General features: G+C 39.0%; 1 protein-coding gene across 4 annotated transcripts in view; it reads left to right on the top strand.

The window, feature by feature from the left end:
- Positions 1-25,409, top strand: part of CLCN3 (chloride voltage-gated channel 3) — a 62,084-nt gene that overhangs the window by 11,467 nt on the left and 25,208 nt on the right. Inside the window, exon 1 of one of the 4 annotated variants that reach the window (XM_066317611.1) lies at positions 13,817-14,076. The exons of 2 other annotated variants lie outside the window; for them this stretch is intronic. In XM_066317611.1, coding sequence (XP_066173708.1) covers positions 13,995-14,076 — 82 coding nt within the window. In that variant the 5' untranslated portion in view covers positions 13,817-13,994. Of the gene's footprint in view, positions 1-13,816; positions 14,077-25,409 lie in introns of those variants that run through there. One more of the 4 variants, XM_066317613.1, reaches the window with a different exon arrangement.

Raw genomic sequence — 25,409 nt, 5'->3', positions numbered from 1 at the left:
GCGTCTCTTCCTCCATATGTTTTCCCTTTGCTGCACTTAGCAGTTGGATGTTGGCACTGTACTGATGATTGTGCCATATCATTATAAGCATCCTTCTCACCCGTATTCCTTTTAATTAGATGTGTCTTAAATGTGCAGTTGTTTGACTTGTATACTGATACAAGTTAAACAAAGGCCAGCACACCTTCAAGCATATTCCTTCTGGCAGATTACTTGGAGAACACCAGCATGCTAAAGTCTAGTGCTCAAGAGTTGGGAAATTATTAGAGCTAGCTTCTCTATATAATTCTTTGTTCTAAATGTCTGGCACTGTTAATACAGTGATGATGTATTTACTACCTGTACTGAAAGTCTGAAGCTGGTCTGGTTATTGTTCATATAGATAATTTCCATCACTTCAAGCATGAAGCAGAAATGAGTTTACAGTAAAATGAATAGTTTCAAAGCCAGTGTTTCAAAGCCTTTGCTTGTTGTGAAATCAGATCCATAAATTGAGTCCCAACAGATGAGGTGGTTGTTTTGTTTGCATTGTCAAAATAAGTGCTAATTGTTGCGCATGCCAGCAGCTCCCATCTTGTTCTAACACTGAAGTTACAAAATGTGGGTTGGTACATGAATATGAATGTATTTTCTTTCCTGGAACTTTTAATTTTTTGCTAATGACTTACCTGCTTGCCCCAGTTCTGTACTCCCTGTAAGAGGCAGCAATAGTAATAAGCCCTATTATTTTATTTAAGTGATTAGTGATTTATGTGTCTCAATACATGGAAAATGTTTTATTGTTCAGCAAATAATAATAAATATCTTAGTAGTGGATCAGAATCTGATGTTAGTTTTCTTTTTAGGGTGGTAAGAACATACTTTGAAAAATGCTACACATAAACTTTGGTTCAGGAGGTGAAGATCCGTGTTTCTAATTCCTTAGGTGTCCATATGAGTCAGGTGTTGTTTCTTTTGTGTTTTTAATACAGCAAATCACACTGACAGGACAAAACAAGGGCTTTTTTGCATGTGCCCATTTTGTAATCTTTCTTACTCAGCATCGTACATTTGGGGTTTTTGTAATATTATTATTATTATCATCATTTATATGCTCTTATCCTTTAGCTGTATTTTTGTTCTGTTAAGTCTAAGCACAGATGGATTCAATATGGACAATATGGAACGTTTCCTACCTCCTGAGGAGGGGCAGGACCATCCCAGTAACTGGAAGATTACATGCTTCTCAGTTCTGCCAGCCCTCCAGAGCATGATGTGAATGCAGAGGCCTCAGGTCTAACTCTGTGCTTTTAGCAGGCGAACCCTGACAAAATCAGAACCCCTATTTGAAAATATGGTGTAGTTTAAGTCTGTGGGACTGGAAGAATTTATAAGGCTGGTATCTTAGCAACATTAGCAAAATGGCAATAATGTATTTGTGGTTAAAATTATTGTGGAAATAATGTAGAAAAATTGAAAGCTGCATTGCTGCAGAATGTAAGCTTGTAGTACAAATGAGCACAGACATCTATTTATGCAGTCTACATAAGTTGCCATGGACAATAGAGTGCACTTCAACATTTTACAGTTTATGTAATAAAATGTAGAATTGCAGATTTTATTAAAAATCCAGACCATACAGTGAGAAGAAAATAAAGGGTTAAGCAATAGTCTTTCTTTATCTTTCTTTTTCAGCTAATGAGAATGGAAACGTAAGTTGCACATATATTATATAGATAAAAGTCTAACAATATGGAATTGCTAAAGTGATTGCAGTCTTTCCCCCTTGTTCAGAGGGCAGTAAGTTAACAGAAGAAGTCTGCTTATTTCACTAGGCTTGCTCAGTCCCTTTGCTCTCAGGACAGCAATTCTCTAAAGCTGCACTGTACTGCTATTCACATTGCCACTCATACTTAAGTACTTAACTGAGGTTTAGAAAGCCACTGAAGCTCTCACACAGTGGTGAATATGCCTTCTGTTGAAAGCATGTGGAAACTGGATGATGTTGGGAAGGAATGCTACCTCATATACTCCTTGTCTTATGTGGGAAATTCTTGATACTATACGGGACTAAACAAATGAGCATTATCTGAAACCAGTAATCAGAAAGTCCTGTCATCTAGACTCTTAGGTTTCTTCGGTATTTAGTTGATAGTGATTTGTCTTTTTAGTGTCATCTTTCTAGAAAGGTTGTGGATAGTTCCATGTTGGATGATCACCGTTACCTTAAACCAGTGCTGTACAACCATCTTGCTTTTCTTAACACCATCTGAAAGCATGTATGTGACCTCTCCTTTAGTGTCTCATATGAGGAAAATACAGAAATTGTGATGATTTAGTATTGTAAACCAAATACATATATATGTATAGTAATTACATGTGTACTATGTCTGTTGTGTTCCCTGGTAGCTGTTTTCTTTGCATGAATGACTAATTTTCAGTGGCAGTTGTTGTGGACAACAAGTAGGTATTATGAAATTGTGAATTCTTTGAGTGTAGTGCATTTTATTATTTTATTATTATACTAAATAATTACATTGCCATGCATATGGATGCTTGAATGGCTTGTACCAAAGCCCTGCCTTGAAGGGATGCTGCCTGTCAGCTTTGAACAAAACTTGCTTTTGTTGCTTATCAAAACTTTGTAGTACTGAAGTTAGTGTCTTTACTTGTTCAAGGGCTGGCTAATGAGTTGGTGATTTTATACTGAAATGGAAGCATCCGCCTCTTTGTATGGAGGATGTGTTACCAGAGCTCATACAGAAAAGTACATCCATATCTGTGTTTTATTTTTAGACTGTTTCCCCTGCTTCTTGCTAGGTCAGTTTAAAGATATTATACTTAACTCTGGAAAGCTATAAATTTTTTAATAGTTAAGTCATATAAGCTAATATTTACTGGTTTGAATTTTACAGAGCTATTCTATTTAGATTTTAAACAAAATTTTACACTAGGATAGTTCATTATCATTGTTTCTCATCGATTTAGCAGAGGGGAAAAAAGAATTCTTTCTAAACAGAAATGAAATCTCCAGAATGGAAATATATTATTAGATTCATATTTTAACTATGGAATGTGATGAGAAGATGAAATGTCTAATCAGTTCTTTTTCTCTCAGCAGTGGTTTGCCTTGCCTGTCTCTAAAGTTTGAGAGAATCCCAATTCTCGGCTATTAGCTGGCCTTGAAGGGTTTAACAAGTCTCTTCAAAAGATATGACTTTTTCCTTTTCTGACTCAGGGTTAGCCAAACAGCAAGGTGAAACTAAGAGGTCTCCATAATTTTGCTCAGAATTGAGGGTTGTTTATATAAGAGAGGTCTACATCAGTTTTGACTGTTTTTTATTTAAATGTAGGGCAAGCTTAGTAGGAGGTGGATTTTTGTACTGTTGTCAGACTGCAATTTTTTCAAGGCACTTCTGAAATCAGATGATTAAACTTTACTTGCAGTAAAAATGGTTTGCAAACAAATGACCTCACTGGTGTTTACATCTCGAGGTACTTTGATCTGTCTATGGGAATCAGAGTCCTGAATGAGCTTGCATTCTTCTCGGCAGCTATAGATATTCCCGCTTCAGTTAAAGGAGCTTAGTTGCTTATATTGTGAGTTCAGTGTGGAGACAGTTTACAATTTGCCATATGGTGTTAACATAAAATTGGCAATACTTAACCTTACTATGACAACCTGTAAACTGGTAATTCAAAAGCTGCTGCTACAGCCGCTACTCTGCTCCTTGCTACTATCTCATTGCTGTTGAAAAACAAAGGAATATGCCAGCAGGTCGTAGTGTAAAACACTGCATCTCTGCTAAAACCTCCTTAACCATGATTTGGAGTCCCTTGCATAAAGAGAGATCTAAACAATCCATTTTCAGTGCCTTAAATACTGACACTAAAAATTTTACAGTAGTGAACTAATATTATGGCATTATTTGAGGAACAGAATGCATCTTTCAGCAAGTGCAGGCAGTTCAATATAATCAAGAAGTTTGTACCACAGGGGTGGGTAATTTTTCAAGCAAAATAGTTTTGATTTGTTCTTTCAAGCAAGAGCTAGTTATCTTTTCCAACAACATATGAGTGTTATTTTACATGTATGCTTGTTTCTATTTAGCTATTGCCCTTTATAAATAAAGGGAGAATACAAAGAAAATAATAAAAGTGCTCACTCTTCCTGTTCCTGTTGTATTCTTTATATGTGGAAATTACCTTAATGGATTATTCCTATTGTTCACAGCTGACATGAGGAAGAGCCTTTGAAGTAATTTTGCACCACTGACCTTGTTTTTATTATCCATTCATTCCATCCATGTGTTATAAAACTGACTTGACTGAACAGTCATTAATGACAGTTTGACATATCACCTTCCTAAGTTACATGCAACTTATTTTCCAAGTTAGCAATATTTGCATTAAAGAGCTCACTGCCAGTCTTAAGTAAGGGGTATATTCACCCCCAAATGATGCCATACAGATCAAAGCATGAGATAACATGACTTGCTGTGATCACAAGGGCAAGCATGAGACACTGCTAATTTATAGACTGAAATTAAATGAAATTAATTTGTTGGTAACTAGTTATAATTTACTTTTTCTCTATTGGGTTGTAGTTAGGCTGCAGACATTTTGCCTGTGTTTCATACTACTAATGCGGCTAAACACAGGATATCTGACAGTATTAAACCATGATTTCTTCTACTCTTTTTTATTAGTAATGCATGAAGTGTGTATTGCCCACGTCTCTGGAACAATAATTGTTATATGTTATGTTTACATGGGTAACTGGGCTAATTAACAAGGTTCTTCTTCAGAGATTTAAAAATTCTTCTAAACATCCCTTCACTTCCCTATCCCTCTCAACTGACTGGAAGATTCTTAGTTTAAGGAAAAAAAATGTTTTATCTTACTTGTGGGATGTCATTATGGAATGAGTGAATTTCAGTAAGTATCTGTTTATTATGCTAGTTATTTCCTGAACTCTAATGTTTGTTTGATTGGGCTTTTTATTGTAGTTATTGTCCAAAATGTAAATTCACTTGATATTGTTGTAGTTGAACAGCTTGTAAAGATGTTATAGTGTTACTTTAGTCCATCAGATTATAAATGGATTGGTGTGGCATTAGGCTTTCTGAGGGATGGAAATTACAGCAGTGTGAATGTAGAGTTTGAGTAACCAAGTAGTTTCTTGTTCTCTTAAGTGATTGAAAACAAATAATTACCATTTCAATTTCTCATAAATACCATGGTCAGCTCTTTTAAGGACTTGTTTGTCAACCCTACTAACAGTCCTTGAAAGGTGTTACCAGTCCTTCCTGCCAAAGTTTTATTTAGCACGTGAGCCTGATGCTCTGGAAGAAGATGAATTCTAATAATCTATTCTTTCCATCTTTTTGATATTATATAATTTTGTTGGCTTCCTTCTACTGCTCTCCTGAAGTGCTTAAAGCACATTAGCTTTGTCAACAGATGCTGCTGAGGAAGTTATTAGCAGCTTGACAGCTTGGTGTAGTGTTAGGATGTGTAGGTCCTTCTCTGTGTGAATAGTGTAAAGGGAACGAATGAAAACAGACGAAGTGTAGTGGCATACATGTAGAAAGATGAGTCTGAAATATAAAATAAAATAATTCAATATAATATGTCTATAAAATCTTTAGGAACTAAATGGACTTTTTTTCCTACGTATTTAATACTATTTCATTTATTCTTTTTAGTTTTGATTTGTTCTTTCAAGTCAGCCAAAGAAGGCAGATAGGATTTTAAACAAATTGATGTTGGGCTGTACTCTTGGTTTCTGAGAATATTCTTGCTTGCCAGCATTTTAAAGTGAAAGCTTTTCATCTGCTTGGATTAAACAGAAATATTATTCTGAAAGATGATAGCATGATGTCACTGAAACAGGAGAACAGCTGTACTGAGTCAAACCACAAATCTACCTAGCTCACCATCCTGTCTCTGACTGGGGTTAAAGTCAGTGCTTGAGGAAGACTAAGGACAGGGTAAGAGATAGGCACCACAGTACTTGTACAGCAGTTTTTTCTACCTGATGACCTCTCTCATCTGAATGGTGGGTTTTTATCCTTATCAGTGAGTGTAATTTTCTTGAACTGAGCTTTTCTCACAAATGCCATTCTTTAGCACCCAAACCATCCCTTGCAAGCTCTCATAGCTTAGCTATGTTTTATGTAAAGCACCACCTTCTTTTCTTTATTTTGAACCTAAATCCAGGTATAAATACTGCTGACAACAGATATAGGTGCCAGAGTCTTACTTTGGTTAACACTGGCCTGTATGTTAGCATGGACTGACACGTGGATCTCCTTGTCGCTTGCCCGTGTATGGCATAAATGCTTAAGCTCTCTTTTGTGTTTTTTAATTTACATCTACAGTTGTAACTGCAGAAAATATTTCTGCTGATACAAAAAGTTTTAGGGGGTATTATTAGCTTGTTGAAGTGAAACTGCTGTTGATAGGAAAAAGGTTTGATATGGAACTAGAACAGGGTGTCCTGAAACTAGGATGACTTCATTGTTGTGCCAAATGCACAAATACCCTGATAAGCCTATCATGCAGTGGCCATACGCATGTAGAAACTAACAAGGATTAACACGTGAATTACGTGGTGCTGTCACTGTTACTAGAACAGATGGTGAAAATTTTATTTCCATTGCAACTTATTTTTTCCTCTCCTTAGTTATGTCTTTTTCAGGTTGAGGTCTTCTTGTTGGATTGATTCGACCTTGTAGATATCCCATCCTCTGGATCTTCTTCACTGCCCCCTCCTGAACCCTTTCTAGTATCTCTAATTTAAGGGAGGGGTCAGAATTTCACACAACATTTGGAGGATGGGCATGTCCTAGAAATGGAGTAAGTTTATTCTGACTACTGCTAAGTACTGAGCCCACAGTAAATGAAATTCAAATATACCTGGCATAATGTAGTATTATGTATTAACAACATACAGAATTGCTGTTGACACCATGTTCACAAAGCTTATTTATTTATAAAGAAGTTGTAATATTTTTGAAGCTAGAAGGTTAACTTAACATACATACATGCACATATGCATGTGCTGTTTAGGAGTGGTACTTCCCAATTTAGTTCTCTACTGAGACCCTCGAAATCATACTGCTTGCTCCATTGTCCCCCCCATCCCTGCCACCCTCGTGGGTGGATGGAGAGGAGAACTGGAGGAACAAAACGCAAAAATCACAGCTTGAGATAAGAGCATTTTAATGGAAACAGCAATGAGATAAGAAAATGAACTTTCTTAGAGTACTTTCTTAAGAAACAGCAACAATAGTAATAACAAATGTGTACAAAAAAAGAGAATTATTTACATGCAAAAGTTCGCACCTCAGAGCCTGACCCAACCAAACCCTACTGCAGCCATGTTTTCCCAACTGGAAAGGAAAACCTTTCTTGGAAATTAGAGAGAGCCCCATTTCCCTGCCCTAGCAATGATGTGAGGTGGTATGGAATAACATGATGTCTTGGTTGTGTCCCTCCCACTGAGCTGAGCCAGAAGCAGGACAGTGCTCTATCTAGGGAGGAATATGCCTTGGTGCTAGAATGTTCTATCCCATGCAGTCAAGTTGGAAATAGTGGCCAACAGTAAACAAACCTAAGAGTAGGTTTTAGGGCAATGGGGCAGGTAAGACCTATATCCTTGTATGCATTTAGGTGTGAGGAAAAATAGGACAATCTCTGCAGCAGAATTTTGACTAGTCTGAGAAAGGGGGGAAGTGAATTTCAGGGAAGGATGCCAAATCTTCTTGTTGATGCATTGTAACTATAGCTTCAGCAAATTGGAGTGTGAGAAGAGAACGCATATGCAAAGGTGAAAATGCAGCAGTACTTTCTTTTCTTAGTGAAAGCCTACCCTGTAAATTAAAAGTACAGAAAAAATATAGAAAGTAGTTAAGAGGCTCTTAGAGAATCAGAGAGAGCAACTTGTTTGCAGAAAATAGCTTGCTTTTCTTCCAAGTCTTCCTCATGTGACTAATACAGAGAAGTAGATATTTCTAATGTCAGTGTAAAACTGATCAATGGAAAGAAACCAAAAACCAACCAACCAAAAAAAACCCCCAAAAACCCCCAAAGACTGAAAAGACTAACGCACATCTCTCACACCTGGTATCTGTATGGAGTCCGTTGATGGCAAGTGTTTTCTTCCAGCCTCACTGGGTTACGCAGTAGGTTGTGTTACGGACAGGCCTGGAAGGAAGAGGAGAGAAAACTGAGAGACTGGTCTTGCTTTCAGTGCTTTGGGCCAGGATGTCAAACCAGTCTTTAGGGACCAAACTTTTTTTTTTTCCCCCTCTAGTTTATTTTTGGTCTTAGGTGTTAATGCATCATGATTTTATAATTACCTTTTTAAAGTCTATTTTTTCTTCTGCCCTGAAGTTTTTGCATGGCAGTGGGAAACCTTTACTGCTCTTTCCCTGATTGGCAGTGAAGGTTCAACTTCCCTGAGGGGAAGTCAGTCTCAGAATTGATTACACAACATGCCTGTGGGTATATGACCTGTTCTACTGCATTCTGTTTGCTGGTTGGGTTTGACTTCAATTACCACATTCTGTGTCTGGACAGTGAATAAAAGCACCATTGGAAGTTATACAAAACTGTAGGGGTGTAATGCAAAAACCTGTGGTTGGCCAGTAAAAAGTGAGTTTATTCGGTAGGAACCTGAACTAAAGTATTCTCTGGTGGGTGAAATGATTGTGAGCAAAATTAAGTAACAAATTTGTGGGAGACAAGCAATTATGAAAAAAGAACTGTGGTTAAGCTATTTTTTTCTGTATAATAAAATGCAAATAGGGAAAAATCTTAGTGCACAGCAGAAATACACAATTTCTTCTGTGGTTTTTTCTTTTTTTAACTTCTGTGTTTCTTAAACCCCATCTACCTGAAACTACTCAACAGCATATGCTATATATATATGTTTTATTCTGCTTTTACATTATATTTGGTCTAAAATTTTTCCTGTTGTTACCTGTCTGCCTTATTGAGGCTTTTGATAAGGTGGCAATGATAACAGTCTTCTATATGTAGCCTGATAAACTGATCAAGGACATAAATCTGTATACTCCTAGTGAAGGAATGAAAAGACTATTATTTACAATGCTTCTAAAATAACTTATCCTTGTTTTTTACTGTGTATCAATTTGAAGCTATGTATAACTGTACTTTTTTTTTTCCTCTCTCTTCCCTTCCTCCCCATTTTCTATCTTTGTCATATCATCCTGGACCATGTCTGGGAAGTAGAACTGAGAGAACAGTGCTTGTCCTTTTATCATCTTTCATAGCCTGTCTCACAGCAGGCTGTGTGTGACCCATGAGAAAGTTGTATGATTTTATGCAGAAGGAACAAAGTCAGGCTGAAGGGGCTGCAAGAAAGTAAACTGAGACATTAAGAGAAGTCAAGCCAGTAGAGGGGTTAGACCTGGGCTAAATTTGTCTGCATAGATTAAGAAAAGAGTTAATGAAAGAAGAAATTGGGAGAAAAGGTAGGAGCGTAAAGCTGGAAGGAAGAGTAATGATGAGGCACAGAGTATTTTGAGATATTTTAGGTATACTTTGGGCACTCTGTTGTAAATGGATGCTTTCATGCCCACCCTTCCAAGAGAAGATATATATGAGTTAAATTATTTTCAGAATGGTTGAAGATGGTAGCTACTTTGGTGAGTGCTCTATATGTAGCATTTTTCAAGAGAACATTACCTTCTAGGTCTGCTGAAAGAAAAGCTTTAATTTTGAATAATAATAGGAAAGAAAATGACAGTTAAGAGTCATTAAAATCTTTTGCATCAGTCACACTAACGTTTGTAATTATCAGTAACGTTTTTTGGCATCTGTTGTCATGCTGATTAAATCATTCAGCATCCTGAAACTTACATTTGTAATTTCATAAAAGACACAGTTTTAGTTTTCATTATCTGATGCAATAAAGTTATATAGTCTGTCACCAAAATAAACCAAGTAATTGGGAGAAGTGAGAGCATGTTTATTTTATATGTAGCAAGGTGTTTGGCTGTCTTCTCTAAACCTAACTTGCCTTTTAATATGAAATGGTGGGAAGTGCTGCAGAGTTAAGGTCCTCCCTCCAGCTTTGGGTTAGCAGGCTGTCATATCTCCCTTTCTTTTCATTGGCTTTGTTTTATTTCTTCAAAACATATTTCCCTGGGTGTATCTGATTTGTATAACCTCTGACTTGCTCTTATATTGTCAGATACTTTGCCTTGAATGTGATTCTTTTCCTTCCCTAAACTGTAAAAGATAAAGTGCGGAGAGAGGATAAAAGTGTCTTTTGTCATTCTTAGTATGCCATAAAGGTGTGCCACCTGTGTATATTCCAGTATTTTCAGAACAATGGACTTCTGCAAAGACAGGTGCATCTAAGCTACGGTTAACCACAGCCTGTGCCTGCAGTGAACAATGGGAGCACTCAGATGTGTGAAGTTATTTGGGCATGGAGGATTTCTGGGATTGAGACCTCAGTCTCTAATTACTGCAATGAAATTTGGAAAACAAGCTGCTATACAAACCTGCTGTTTACATGTGAGCTGTTCTATGTACTAAATCGGCAATTTGAAGGCGCTCTCAGCCATTTAAAATAAAGCTATTGTTAAACTTGATTTAGCCTTACAACAAGTGTTCATAATATTCTGTGCTCCATAATATCCAAAATACAGAGCCACCATTTCACTGATTATAATTTTGGAATTTGCATAACTTCACAACAGAAATAACTGACATACTTTTTGAAATCTAAAGTTGTCCATTCAAGCCATGCACTTTTTCAGATCAGGTAGAAAAAGAGTAATTTGGTGTTTAGATATTTGCAAAAAAAAGAGACTCTCTGTCATGTTAGTATGCATAGTCTCCTTCTTTTGTAAGAAAACCAAAACAACAAAAAACTAAAACTGCCTTTCAAAGTACTGTAGGAAAGGGAATACACAGAGTGGTGATGGGTATGAACAATGAGAACACAAGCTGCGGATAACTGAGAAGGGAAAACGACTGCTCTGCTATTTAAGAGTAGACAAAGGATGGTATTTGGAAGCCAGTCTATAAGCAGTGACCTTGGAAGAGCTAGTTTTTTTTTATTAGGTGGACTCTTGAAATTTCATGTAGCAAATATGAAGTCATCTATTTTACACTGCAGGCTTCTTGGTATGACTTTCCCTCATATCCACAGTTTATCAGTTACGCTCTCCAACAACTTATATCCTTTACCTTTTCCAGCTCAAACTGAATTTCAGTCATGGGCAGAAATTTTGCATTTGCCTTAGTCCACTGAGCAGGTTTAGGCCAACAAGTGAGCCATTTCTTTGTTTTGACTGATTTTTATTATCAGTGGTAAGACATTCCAGGTTTTCAGTAACCACATCAAACACCTAAAGTAGAGCTGATCTTCTGGACTTTGTTAATGCAAGTCCTTTATAACATTTATTTCACATTCTCTCAAGTATGAAGTTGAATTTATAGTGTTGTCATCTATAGTCAACATATAATAAATGCACTAACGGTTCATTCTGTAATAATTCCTGCTTCGGGTTACTGTTGTATTTCTTCCAGCTATGAATGACTTTTTATTTAGAGCCTTACAATAAGATTACAGACTACTTCCAGGTTCTGCTGAGGTAAGGAGTTAAGAATGCTCAGGGATTTCTGTTGTACTTCTCTGGAAGTAAGGGATATGATAATTTGAAGATAAGAGGTGCTTAGGTTTGTCTTTTCACAGGCAGAAATAAATGGCGATAATATATAATGGCTCTGAAAGTTTTGCATGTGCAAGATCTTAAAGATTCTAGGTTTTTTTTTGTTAAAGAGGTTGTGGGATGACCCTCTTAAAAATGCATTTGTTTGTATAGGTGATAGCAAATGGAGCTGTCTGGTTTTTTAGAATTGAGTATCTGTGGCTCAAAGATTCCCTTTGTCTTGGAGATAAGATGGTCTTTAAGGTTTTGAAACATATTTTGCTGTATGCTCATTTGCCCCCTCTTTTCTCACTTGATTTTCCACCTATAGAGGTACCAGCATTTTCTCAATGTTTGTATCAAAACTGTATTTTTAATATTTAGTGTATTTATAAGCCTGTGAAGTAAATGTAACACTTCTTTGTGTCCTGCTCTGTCCTCACAATGATCATTTGCAGTATACAGCCTGTAACACTGGCTTATAAAAGAAATTATTTCCCTAAGAACATGTATGGAAAATTATTTAAGAAACAAATGCATTTGAAAACTAAAATAACTGTCTTGTCACACTTACAAAGCTGCAAAAGCATACACAATAAAACTAATTCCTTGTTTGTTATGTGAATGAAATGGAAGCTGGGCCTTGGTGCAGTAGACATGCAAAATATTTAACTTTGCTACCTGCTGAAGGGAAAGAAAAGAAAGAATATGCACACCTGTATGTATTTCATTACCGTAGTTATTTCATTTCATTATTTCCATATGTATTTCATTACCACTTGACCAACTATGGAAATCTCATGTAAAATAGCTTTCTTATCAAGTTTTCTTACCCAGCAATTCCAAGATAGGACCAGGACAAGATCATACATTAAACATAAAATTGTATATGGATTCAACATGTAATAATACCGTCTTCAAATGGAAGCATGTAGTCAGTGTAAGATTTCCTGTCTTTAGATACAGGCTGTTGGAAGTGCCTGGGCTTTGCCAGTGCTGTAACAGCCACTGCTTGATGATGCATCACATGAACGCCTTGGTTAGCATTCATGTGGGTTGTTGCCTATTTTGAGCCTGTGACTTTTAAGGGACTCAGACCACTTTATCAATGTGTAGAGTAATGCGAGCTAAATGTGGACTTGTGTTTTTTACGTTTTCTTCCACCCCCACCCCAAGTTTTGTAGTCTGAGTATGGATGTTACACAGTTGTAATGCCAGAATAATCACAAAAAATATATGTGTAAAAAAGTCTATCAGTCACTGCTATAGGACTGAAAGTTCTATGTCAGTGGGGGATAGGGGGTTGATGAGAGTGGGATGAGCTGATCCTGTGGAGCAGAGGGGTTGGCTTTTGGCAGGTTTATGTTGTTGTTCCTTGGAGGTAATCGTTTTGATGTTAGAAAAAAGTAAATAAAATGCCTAGGAAGGAGGCTTCTCCCCAGCCCCCAGCAATGCATGAATCTTCCAGATAAAATGCGATTATAGGTGTTTAGAAGCGTCAGCAGGCGTGGCTGCAGAAAGGTGCAGGGACTCTGGGCAGCTCTTCTGTGGCAGGTTGGCCTGTTTCTCTGAGGCGGGCCCCACCGCTCACCTGTTGACAGGGTTCGCTTTGGCGGGTTCGCCCCTGCGGGCGCGGCCCTCCCGCGGCCGGCGGGGCTCGGCGCCTTGAGCTGCAGCGGGCGCTGTCCGCTGTGCCGTGCGGCCGGGGCCGTGCGGCCGGGGCCGTGCGGCCGGGGCCGTGCCCCCGCGGTGCCGTGTCCCCGCGGTGCCGTGCCCCCGCGGTGCCGTGCCCCCGCGGTGCCGTGTCCCCGCGGTGCCGTGCCCCCGCGGTGCCGTGTCCCCGCGGTGCCGTGCGGCCGGGGCCGTGTCCCCGCGGTGCCGTGCGGCCGGGGCCGTGCGGCCGGGGCCGTGCCCCCGCGGTGCCGTGCGGCCGGGGCCGTGCCGCCGGTGCCGTGTCCCCGCGGTGCCGTGCGGCCGGGGCCGTGCCGCCGGTGCCGTGCCCCCGCGGTGCCGTGCCCCCGCGGTGCCGTGCCCCCGCGGTGCCGTGCCCCCGCGGTGCCGTGTCCCCGCGGTGCCGTGTCCCCGCGGTGCCGTGCGGCCGGGGCCGTGAGGCGGGCGGGAGGCGCAGGTGGCGGGGCCGCCCCGCGCTGACATCAGCGGCGGGGCCGAGCCCGCTCCGCAGAGCCCGGCGCTGCAGAGCCACGGCGGCGGCGCAGGCCGGGCCCGGCCGAACATGGCAGAGGCCCCCGCGGCCGCCCTTGCGTGAGCAATGCCGCGGCCCTCCTGAGCCGGCAGGCGGGCTTCGTGTTCGTCACGTCCATGGATGTCTCTTCCGATCCGTATCTGCCCTACGATGGAGGGGGAGGAGACGGCATTCCGCTCCGGGAGTTGCATAAACGAGGTATGCCGAATTGGCGTTTGGGTTACTTGTTTGCATAGCTGTACGTGCGGGACCGCTGTCCGCGTTTGAGACAGGGTGGGAAAGGCTTGCTAATTTTCGACCTGCTTTGTTTCGCCTGCCCGATGCCTTTTGTGGGAGGAGAATTCAGTTCTGGCTGGTTCCTGTGCTGTCAGGGGTTGTTTTCTCTGCGGGCAGATCAGTCCTGCTTCACATCTCATCGTCCTGTGACTCCATCTTCGATATGTGGCAGCCTTGCCTTTCGCTCTCTCTCGGGTTTTTTCGTGTGTGTTTTTTTAATCAATAAAGCCATCTCGTGCAGAAAGAAAACCCTCCAAAAACTGTGTTTGTCTTCGACTACGACCAAATTAGCTAGTTACTGAAGAGGATATTTACCTGCTTTCCACTAGCGTGAATAGGAACAGCGCTTGTTCCTATTTGAAGTTTCCCTACCTGGTTTTAAGACTTGAGCGGTTGTTGCCGTCTTTGATATGCCAAGGGAAAGCTCTGCAGTGGTAATGTGTCAGCTCAGCAAATATTGATGAAGTCATAAGGAACTGGTACTTTAGGGTACGTTCTTTACACTGTTGCTTATAAGGAAGCAGAATTGAAAAGAAAAGTGTTATCAGCGTCCGGGGGGTAAAACAGAAATCTCTTTTGAGCTTACTTTTTGTTTCTTGCTGCAGATTTAAAGCAGAATACGTTCTGTAAAGATTTGGTTTTGTCCTGAGAAGTTGTAGTAGTAATAGAAGTTATGCCTTCAAATTCTGAGGATATAAGTATGTTTTCTTGTTTGGATTGAATAGTCACAATGTGGTATTTAAAACAACAAATGTAATTAATTCCTACTTTTGTTTCAATTGGGAAGTCTAAAATTAGAAACTTATCAACATTTATAGCTGCTGGCGTAAGCATTAGAGAGGAGGTAGGCTGAGAATAGAGATATGATTAACATAAAATGATTTTTTCTCTCTGTGTTATTTATTGGTTTGCATGTCCATGCAGACTCTTATCTCTTAAATAAATTAGCTCATCATTTATTTTCATCTAACATTTTATCTTTTAGTAGTTTACATAGAAGGTTATTTGTTGTCTTTTCATGATTCTTAGAATGTTTTCTAGCATATCTTGAGAACATCAACAAGTTCCAATACAGTTTCTTTTAGACTAGCAAATTCTACACTGTCTAGCAAGTGTTATATAGTTCTCTAAGTCAGATTTTAGAACCACTTTTGAGAAATCAAGGCGAGTGTGTCTTAAAAGATTTGCAAAATGTGAGTTTGGGATCTGACCAAGGCTGACTATAAATACTTGAAGGGAAGGTGCAAAGAAGGTTGGGACAGGCACTTTTCAGTGGTGCCCAGTGACAGAGGCAATGGGCACAGAATGAATACAGGAGGTGCCCTCTGAACATCAGGAAACAGTTTTTTACTGCGAGGTTGACTGGGCGCTGTAACAGGTCACCCAGAGAGACTGTGAAATTTCCTTCTTCAGAGATACTCAAAAGCCATGTGGACATGTCCTGGTGGCCCTGCATGAGTGGGGGGTTTGGACAAGACAACCTCCAAAGATGCCTTCCAACTTCAGCCATTCTGTGAGTTTAGGTTTGTAGGTAGATTTAAATATGAGAACTGTAAAACAGTCCTAACATGACACTTTCAGACTCTTCAGTTATAGTTAGACATTGAAATGTGAATTTTTACAGTCTAAAAAGTAGATAGTTGTAGTGCAAAGTGATGTCTGGCAGTCTGGAGTATTGCTGTTAAACACACTGTTTGAAAATACTGTAATGAAAAATGTGGAGGATTCAGCTAGGTAGTTCCATTGTGGTGACACTGCTGGGGGCCAGCAAGACAATTCTCAGTTGTGAATTGTAATTTTTGTGGTTTCACTCAATTCTATTAGGGCTTATGCTTCCCATATTCTAGTACTGTATTTCAAAACAATGTTACTGGTGCTTCTTGAGTTTGCTCTAGTGAGTTTTGATTAAAAAAACCCCAACCAACAACAGAACCTGAATAGTGTCACTGTAATCTCATGCAATTCAAATTTTTCAAGTGCTTATCAAACCACGACAATATGTCTCATAAGAAGATGACTCCAGACTTATTTCAATAGATGTAACCAAAATTTGTGAGTATTTCCTGCTGGTTTACAATGTCACAGTAATCTGTTATTGTGATTCAGCTATTAAAATAAAGCTCAAAATGCTAGCAGACAAAACCAGAAATTGAAAGTAAATTCTTGACGTTTCCTTGTGTACTACCAAGATTTTTGTTTTCCTGTCATGTAGATTTCACAGCATTGTGATAACAGGCTCAGAGAAGGTGGGTAAAGATATTCCAAGAAAGCAGACTTAATTGTCAAAGGCTGGTGAATTTTTTCCCTTATTCACATACTGACAACTCCTATGTCCTGCAGAGTGATGTTCACGTCATGCAAAATTGCTCTGTAACATCAAAGCATTTGTTGCATTAATTGACTGCAGTGGCTCACCCAAAGTAGCTGTACCTCAGCAATTATGAAATGACTGTTTAAATTAGCAGGGGTCTTTGAGGTTTAATTAACGGCCTTCTCTAATGTTCAGTGAGGTGAAATACAAAGTATTATAACACATTATTATTAAAGGCCTGGTCTGTTAGCTTGTGTTAAGATTTTTTTTTTCCTGTGCAAGTACACTATGAACCATGAAGTGGAAAGATTTAAAAATTTGTATTTATTAGTTGTATTTATCTTTTTTGTTGATTACTCACTACTATCTCTTTAAAAAAGAATCTAAACAGATATTATTGAATACTTCTTACCAGGAGTTCTTTTGACTTGTGCTGTCCTACAGCTTTTTCTTATGTGATTATAAATGCATTGCTCCAGACCTACTTATCCTCCTTGATACACAAATAAAAATTCAGAAACACAGTTCCCTTCTGCTCTCTTCTCTACTGAATTACAGTTTAAAATACTACTTCTCAGAAAGGGTTTAAAAGTTCTGATTTAGGATTGCATAAATCCCAAGTAACTGGCATGTACATTTTTGTAAGAATTTTTCATATAACAAACCATATACTGCTACATATTTTGTGTACATAAATTACTTATGTTGCTCTTGGATTTATTTCTGTATCCTTTTTACTACCTTGACCCTTTTGAAAGTTGAGAATGATCAGTATCTTGGTTGTCTTCCAGCCATTCACATACATGCTCACACTCTGATTCCCTTACCCCTCCCCCTCTCTTTATTATTCCTAAAGAAGCATTCATTTTACCCGACTTTAAAATTTGAAATCAGAGCAATAGGAGTTCATGTATAGTGGCCAGGGTACTAGATCAAGCAAGACTTGATCTTTAGTAGGTGTAAGCTTTGTTGACGCCTAGTTATTTTCTACGTTTACATAAACAAGTTTTAGATTTAAGAAACTGGAAGTCCTCGAGTGAAATTAATGAAATTTTGTTTTGCTAATAGTCTCTGATTGAGTCAGTAGCCACGAGATGTGAAAGTTATGAATAACAGGCTGGATTTATTGATGACTTAGTTTTAGTAAGCCTAAATTTTTTGGGAGACAAAGTAAGTCACAATTTCATTTATTGTGCACCAGTCACCAGCCATGAAGGTGCAATTTCTCTTACTTAGACAATACTAATAGTAACACAGAGGAAACTTCTCAGCCACCTGGGGCCTCATCTGTTACTGCAAGCTGGGGGAAGAGAGTCTTTAATAAAATCCTAGGAAGACTTTGGGTCAGATGCATACTGAGCCAGTTCAGATCCTCTTAAGTGATCTATTAAAACTTGTACTTTTAGGCTGCATTTCTGTTTAAGGACCTCTTATGTTTAAGAATTAGTAATAAATCAAAAGTCAATATTAGTGTGACCTTTGAAATAAATGGGCATGAAAGTTGTGTACACATGCTCAGAGCTAGAGCTTGACCCTGAAATTCTATTGATTGCAGAGGGAGAGTTTAAAAATTATTTTTCTAGATTATTTACATGTTCTCCACAGAAAATGTGATCATGATTGTTATCATTCTCTAAGTACTTTGAGAAAAAACATAACTTGGAGAAGCTCAATGTGAATATGGCACTGTGTTTCTGCTGGGCTTTGTTTTAAAGTTCCTTATATAAAAGAAGGATAAGGTTTTCAATAATGAGTTTAGCATATTTGACTTTGTAACATAAAGTACCATCAGATGTAACTACAGTTCTTTTAGGTAGTTACAGGTTCCCTGTCTGTGTGTGCTGTAGAACTGGTAAGGTTCTCTATGAAGGATGTTTCTCAATTTTGGAAATAATTTTTGATGTATTTTCATTTGAGATATTAGAAAGCTAATGAACAGACCGAGATGATGCCCTCCTTGGGCCTGAATGGGCTCTGATTGGGATAATCATATTAGCAGAACTATTACTTTTGCTGCATCCTGTCTTTGCCCTCTAAACCAACATATAACTAAGTTGCTTTTATGTACATGCAGCTGTAGCACTTAAAAATCTAATTATCTAAATTTCTGGTGTTCTGACTTTTATGGCCTTGGTCATTGTTAGATCATAGGTAACTTCCCTTTTGCAATGTTTGCTTTATCTAAGTTTATTTATTTTTATACCTTCTATTTTTCTTATCTCCTTCATTATTCATCTTACATATAAGTTGTAAATTTAGTAGTGGGAGGATCTCAACTTTTCACTTACCTACCTGAAGTCCCTATTCATAACTAAATATAGTCTATCTGCCTTTACAACTACAAGAAAAGAAATCTGTAACAATAAATCCTTTTTTTGGTGTTGCATTAAGAAACAGAAATGTTTGTTTCACATAAAGTGAAAAGCCAAAGCTTATGGTTTTGTTTTGTTTTTGATTTTTTTCCCCCATGTCCATTTGTGGTGGACACAAATCTTCAAAAGTCTTGGTTTAACTCCGAGGTGCTACTGTTGAACTTTGATTTAACTCCTACGTTTTGAAAGGTTATTTTAAAACCCAGATCTGTTTGGGGGCAGATGAAATGGAGGGTATTATCATGCAGTACTTTGGTAAATAGTACAACTTATCCTTGTTCTTCAAAACTTGTTCTGAGTCTTCCTGTTTCCCATTTATCAGATTTTTTTCCAGCTGATTTTTTTCAGTTTGTGTATATATAGTTGTGTCAATTTTATTTGCATTTTGACTGTGTTGCAGAGCCAAGTTTCTGTTTGAAAGCCTTTGATGCAGTTAAAAGAGCTGAAAATTCATAGTTGCAGACAAAGTGGAATGTATTACTTGATTACAAAGACTTCAACATGGTTAATCATGAACAGTAGCGAATAACAGTGGCATTGTTTGCTGCACTTCTGATTCTAAAATTTAAAAATTGCTTCTAGCCAGGAAAAGGAAATAGTGCTTAATTACTCTTTTTGAGTGGTTACAGACAAATTTTAATAAACTGATGATTGTTTCTTCTCTTTTTAATTGAAAGCCTCATATTTTGAGGTCTGAATATGGAGACAAAAAGAAGCGGAGGCACTAACACACACCTCGTGTGTACAAACCTTTGTTACAAGCATAAGTGAGCCTTATGGTGTGGGTTGCCTGCAGGGTGCTTCCCTGCCTCCCCTCCCCTTGCCACCTAATACCCAAGGACACACGGGTGAAGCAAAGCCTTGGATTAGAATCTGGCCTCTGGAAAGCTACAGCTCCTGCTGATTTTAACACTCAGCAGATTTGGATGGTCATGTTAGGAGGAGCTTATTCCAGCCTTTATTGTAATCTGACTAGCTTAATTTTCACTACCAGAGGTGCATTTATGTTTTTCCCTCCTCCTTTCACACTGCTGAGAGTAGCCCAAAGCAGACACGTTGCGCTGCTGTCAGCCATAAGAACAGCAGCTGAGGCATATGCTGTGTAGTTGTGTATTGTTTAGAAAAAGGGATGGGTGAGCAGCAGCAACTATTCTTGCTGTAAGAGTTAGCAATTACATAGCTTGTAGAGAAATACCTTTGAGAAATTAGGTCCTGTTATTGCTCTGCCTTTGAATACAGCATTTGCATTGTTTATCTGTTGTTGATTCCACAACTCTAGAATGTTTATAAACCTTTGAGAGTTTTGAGCTCTGTGAAATAGATGTTACTGTATAGTGTCTGCCATTAATATTTATAGTTTTGAGTTGTTTCCGGCAGAAAGTTATAATTAAAATCTAACAAACCCCCAAGGGTGTGTTTATGTATTTCAGGATAACTGGTCTGACAGTTTGTTGCCATGGAAGGGAGTGAACTTGTTGCTCCCCATGTATTCTCTCAGTTTTTGCCCTTGCACTGGCTCTGTTTCTTCTCCAACAGCGCAGAGACTTAATTCTAGTTCCATATAGCGGCAGATTTTGTTGTTGTTGTTGTTGTTAGTTTTGTCTGCTTATTTGGATTAGCATGTTGGCTTGGTTTACTGTGCAGTCAGATCAAGGGTGACAAAGCCGATCCAAGGGTGAGAGTGGGAGTGTGTGGCCAAGAACAGCAGGGAGAAATAGGGGGAGCAAGTTCTACTCCTTGTGTGCCAGCAGTCAATTAGATCAGCTCAGTCTTACTGTGTAATTATGTCCCAAGAGGTATGTCTCATTTCTTAAAATGGAATAAAGTAATATAGGCTCAGTTTGAGACAATGGGATATTTTGTGATGTGTATTCAGAGGATGGATATCATGTGCTGTACAGTATATTGAAGGAGTCTTAAGCTTTATCATAAGATTATGGTGCCTTGTTAACTCTGATAGCCACCCTCTTAAGAAGCCTGTTCATGTCCCAGTTCTGTGCCTTATTCCCATTTGAGGATGTAGCTGTGAGGATTTACCCAGGTGATACTGAGTAATTGTTCAGATAATCATGTGGGGGATTACCACATAAAAGTCTGTCGTGCATCATTTGACTACCCAGGATGTAGCATTTGTATTAAATCTTGATGTTTCTCTTCTCATTATTTTTATGAGAAAAGAATGAGCACAGCCTATGAGGAAAGAGTTGAGGAGGATTTTTAACAGTTACTCATTAATTGAGAGTGGCATGTATGTTATAAAACCCCTTTCTTGTGTGAAATAAATTAGCTATAAATTTACCAGGTATTTTTCTTTAAAAAACACATCTTTCAGCAGCTACATGTGTTCCAGGGTTACTTTCAAACTTGAAAGAAGTCTCCTGAGTTGCAAAAAGACAAAGCAGTATGGGATTACTGCTGCAGGAGGTGAGGCAGCCATTAAAAATACTGTGCATGTCCTCAAGATTGCTGTGTGTAATCTACATAAATCAGCCTTCTCTCATGTTTATCATAGTTCCAGCATAAATCAAGATTGAATACTGCTTGTATGAGGCACACCTATAAAATATGAAAGATATATTCCTAGCCTTGATGAGGGACAAAAGGCAGGGAGGAATCCTGTTATCTAAAACAGCTTCTGTGAGTATAGCAAAATATTAGTTCTGTAATTTTTTTTTCCTAGTGGTTCTATCAGGAGAAACTAGCTAGGCAAAGCAGGAAGTTGGAGCAGTGTTGGCACCCAGCAGCCACTGAGTATAACTTCATGTTCAAAGAGAAATGCAGGAGAGCAGTATGGTAAGGACTGTTCATTTTTTGTCAGATAAAGTATCAGCTCAAGCAATTTTGGATTATAGGTTTTACATTCTCAGTAAAATTAAAGAAGAAGAAGAAGAAGAAGAAGAAGAAATCCTTCACTTCTTCAGATACAAAAGCTTTTTTATGGTGTTGGAATCCACTTTTCATAATCTCGTTTCATTTGTGTAGCAGTTTTGTTTTTCTTGTACTTAATTCTCATCAGGTGTCCCAAAGTATAGTGTTTTACTGCTAGCCTTAATGCTTGTTACACTTCTTTCTTTTAACGTTGTGCAATTTTTTTTTTTTTTAACAACTTCAGTTGAAACAGTTCTTCACAATACCAGAGCTGATTGCTGAGAAAGGATTGTGCTCAAGGCTTGGAATTACATGCATGGAAGGATAACAGAAGTCAGCTGCCTTTCTAGAAGGTAGTTCATTTGGGATTTATGGTGACTGAATCCCCCAGAAGTTTCCTTTTTCTGCAGAAGTATATTGTTTTTATTATCTAGAAGCTTACTGTCTATAAGCTTGAAGTCTGTGATTGCAGCAGGTTACAGGAGTTACATGTTGAGATTCAGGACAGCCAGCACAGCTTCATCAAGGTTCATACCTGACCAGCCCAGTGGTCTTCTATGACAGAGTGATTCCATCACTGAAAAAGGGAAGTGTTACAGATACCGCCTATCTAGTCTTCTGTAAAGCCTTTGACATGGTCCTCCACAACATCCTTCTTTCTAAACTGGACAGAGGTGGATTTCATGAACAGGCCATAGGATGGGTAAGAAATTGCTTGGGTGGTCACATCCAGACTATAGAGGTCAATGGCTCAGAGTCTTGATGGAGGTATGTGACAAGTGGTGTCCCTCAGGGGTCCATACTGAGACTGGTGTTCTTTAGTATCTTCATTAATGACACAGATGAAGGGATCGAGTGCATACTTGGCAAATTTGTAGATGACATCAAGCTGAGTAGTGCTGTTGACATTCCTGAAGGATGGGATACCATCCAGAAGGACCTGAACAAGCTCCAGAAGTGAGCCCGTGGGGAATCTCATGAGGTTTAACAAGACCTCGAGGGGGTGTTGGTGGATGAGAAGCTGGACATGACCCAGCCGTGTGCACTTTCAGCCAGGAAAGCCAAATGTGCACTTGCATCCAAAACAGGAGACAGAGGAGGTTCTCCTATCTGCCCCACTCTGGTGAGACCCACCTGCAGTGCTGCATCCAGCTCTGGGTCCCCGGGATAGGAAGGACACTGACCTGTGAGAGCAAGTCCAGCAGAGAGATACCAAGATGATCACAGAGCTGCACTAGAGCTGTGAGGAAAGGCTGAGAAGGTTTGTTCAGCCTGGAAAAGAGAAGGTTTTGAAGTGGTCTTATTTTTTGCCTTCTAGTACGTGAAAGGAGCCTACAAGAAAGATGGAGAAAGACTATTTACAAGAGTGTGTAGTGACAGGACAAGGGGGAATGGCTTCAAATGGAGAGGAGGTTTAGATTAGATATTGAAAGAAATTATTTTTTACTGTGATGGTGGTGAGGCACTGCATCATGTTGCCCAGATGCGCTGTAGATGCCCCATGCTTGAAAGTGTTCAGGGCCAGGTTGGATGGGACTTTGAGCAACCCATGTAGTGAAAGGTGTCCTTGCCCAAGAACTAGATCATCTTTAAGGTTCCTTCCAACCTAAACTATTTTGTGATTTTGCCTTGTTTTTGCAAGATGTGGAAAGACTTTATTTGCTTTGTAAGGATTCTTATGAGTTGTACTTAGCCTCTGAGAGGATCATTTTACTACTATTTCCTTCTCTCTGGGAACATGGGTTAGTTTGGAATAGCAGTAATAAAAAAAATTCTGCATGCAACTTTCACCATTAACTTCCAGTCTCATAAAAAAACTTAGGCAAACTTATATGTAACAAAAAGGCTTTACTTTCTTTACAGCTCCCGAATGGCTTAGGTGGCCTCATATGAACATCAGAAGGGTTTTCTTATCGTAGCTGGAGGTTATGCCTGTATATCCTGTATGCTAAGTGCTTGTTGTGGTTTTTAAGACCAAAACTGCTCCTATTTTGGTGAAAAGCATGTAGCCTTAGAAAGCATCTTGAAACTTGAGGACTGGGGAAGAGGGAGAGGAAGGAAGGGGAAATACTTCTGAAGGTTTGCGAAGAGCTACAGTTTATCTATGTAATGATGATTTCTTGCCTGATGGTTGGAATGTTGTGATGAAATACTTGCATTCTCGCAAGGGTTTTAACATTGCATTGAAAAAGTACATTTAATGACACTTTGGAACTGGGAGTAAATAGTGAGAATTTGTGTGTTAATGCTGATGAAGATCATTATCTTCATAGCTGGAAGGAGCATCTTGCTGTATGAAGTGCTAGAGAAGGAAGGGTACAAAAGGACAGCGAAAGCTTGGAAAAGTGTTGAGTCTTAGTAAAAAGTATATTTCTTTAAAATGTCCTTTAGAATAGTTGTATGCTACATAGATGATAATACTAGCAGGAGAATGTCATCTCAGACTTTTGTATCTTAGATACAGAGCATCAGATTTTGTAGAGTTGTCCTCTTCATGGTCTTCTAAGGATGCCTTTCTACCACACTGCTGCCTGCTTTCTCACTTGGTACAAGATTACAGCTATTCAGGCTATTCAGCTATTACATCAGGCACTCATGGAAGCTCTGGATTCAACAAAACCCCCTCTTCAGTTTCATAACTTCTTCTGTGTCTCTCCCTCATCATACAATAATGACTTATATTCCAGTCTTTGGTGTGCCAGCAACTGTTGGCAAAGTAGGAACCCGACATAGTTTCAGTGGGATTTTTACTGTATCTAGACCATGACCATCCTTTGTAGTCGACTCCAAGTTCTGTTATGGGTCAGGTGCAGTATAGTAATAATAAAATGCCATCTCTGATGTTGGCATCTCTGATGAGTCCCTGGAGAGAATTCCGGTTTAGCACCTTGTGATATGCATAAAATAATCTGTTACTGTTTGTGATACACTTATAACTCAACTTCCTTTGCCTTCTGTGGCGTAGGATTGCATTGCTCCTTGTAGTTTGATATTGCTTCATATGTAGCAAATCATAAAACAAGCTCCTCCAGAGCAAAGACAAGCTTTTGCCCAACCCCACTCATTCAGGTTCAGGAAACTGTGAGATCACATTGTAACTTTGTAGGAGGTTAATGATTAAGCTGTGGGTGAGGTTAATATATGTCTCTTGCTTTGCCAAAGGAAGGTAATTTCTTGTAAGTATAATATTTTAATAATATATTATGTTACTGTCTTAATTTTGAGAGCTAAATTAATTAATAAACTGTAAATTTTGTTATTATCTCTTCCACAAGATCACCTTGGCCTTTCAGCTAGCCAGACATGTATCTTAGGCTTCTAGTTGGGAGAAATGGAAATGGCAAGAGAATTGAATCCCATATCCTAAAGCAAAGTTTTCACAATCACCTCTATTAGCAAATCTGATTTAAATTGTTGTTGTTAGCCTTTTATTAATGGAAGCATAGGTAATGCTTCTTTACGTCTGCCTTAAGAGAGACTAGCTGCAGCTTTGGGAAGAGATTTACAGGACTTAGCTATGGGAAATAGATGAGGGGGAATTTAGTATGGCATAGACTGGGGAAAAAAGTATTAAGCTAAAGATGGCAGCCAGGGTCACCTAAGAGAATGGTATTGGTATTACTGGGGAGTTGTCTGCCACATTTGCATTGTATTCTGTGCTTTTCTTTTAATCTTTATAGAATTTGTAATAATAGTTGTTTGTG

Source organism: Sylvia atricapilla, chromosome 4 (genome assembly GCF_009819655.1).
Source record: "Sylvia atricapilla isolate bSylAtr1 chromosome 4, bSylAtr1.pri, whole genome shotgun sequence".
In the NCBI taxonomy this organism is placed as follows: domain Eukaryota; kingdom Metazoa; phylum Chordata; class Aves; order Passeriformes; family Sylviidae; genus Sylvia; species Sylvia atricapilla.
This window is presented reverse-complemented; position numbering and strand designations above follow the sequence as displayed.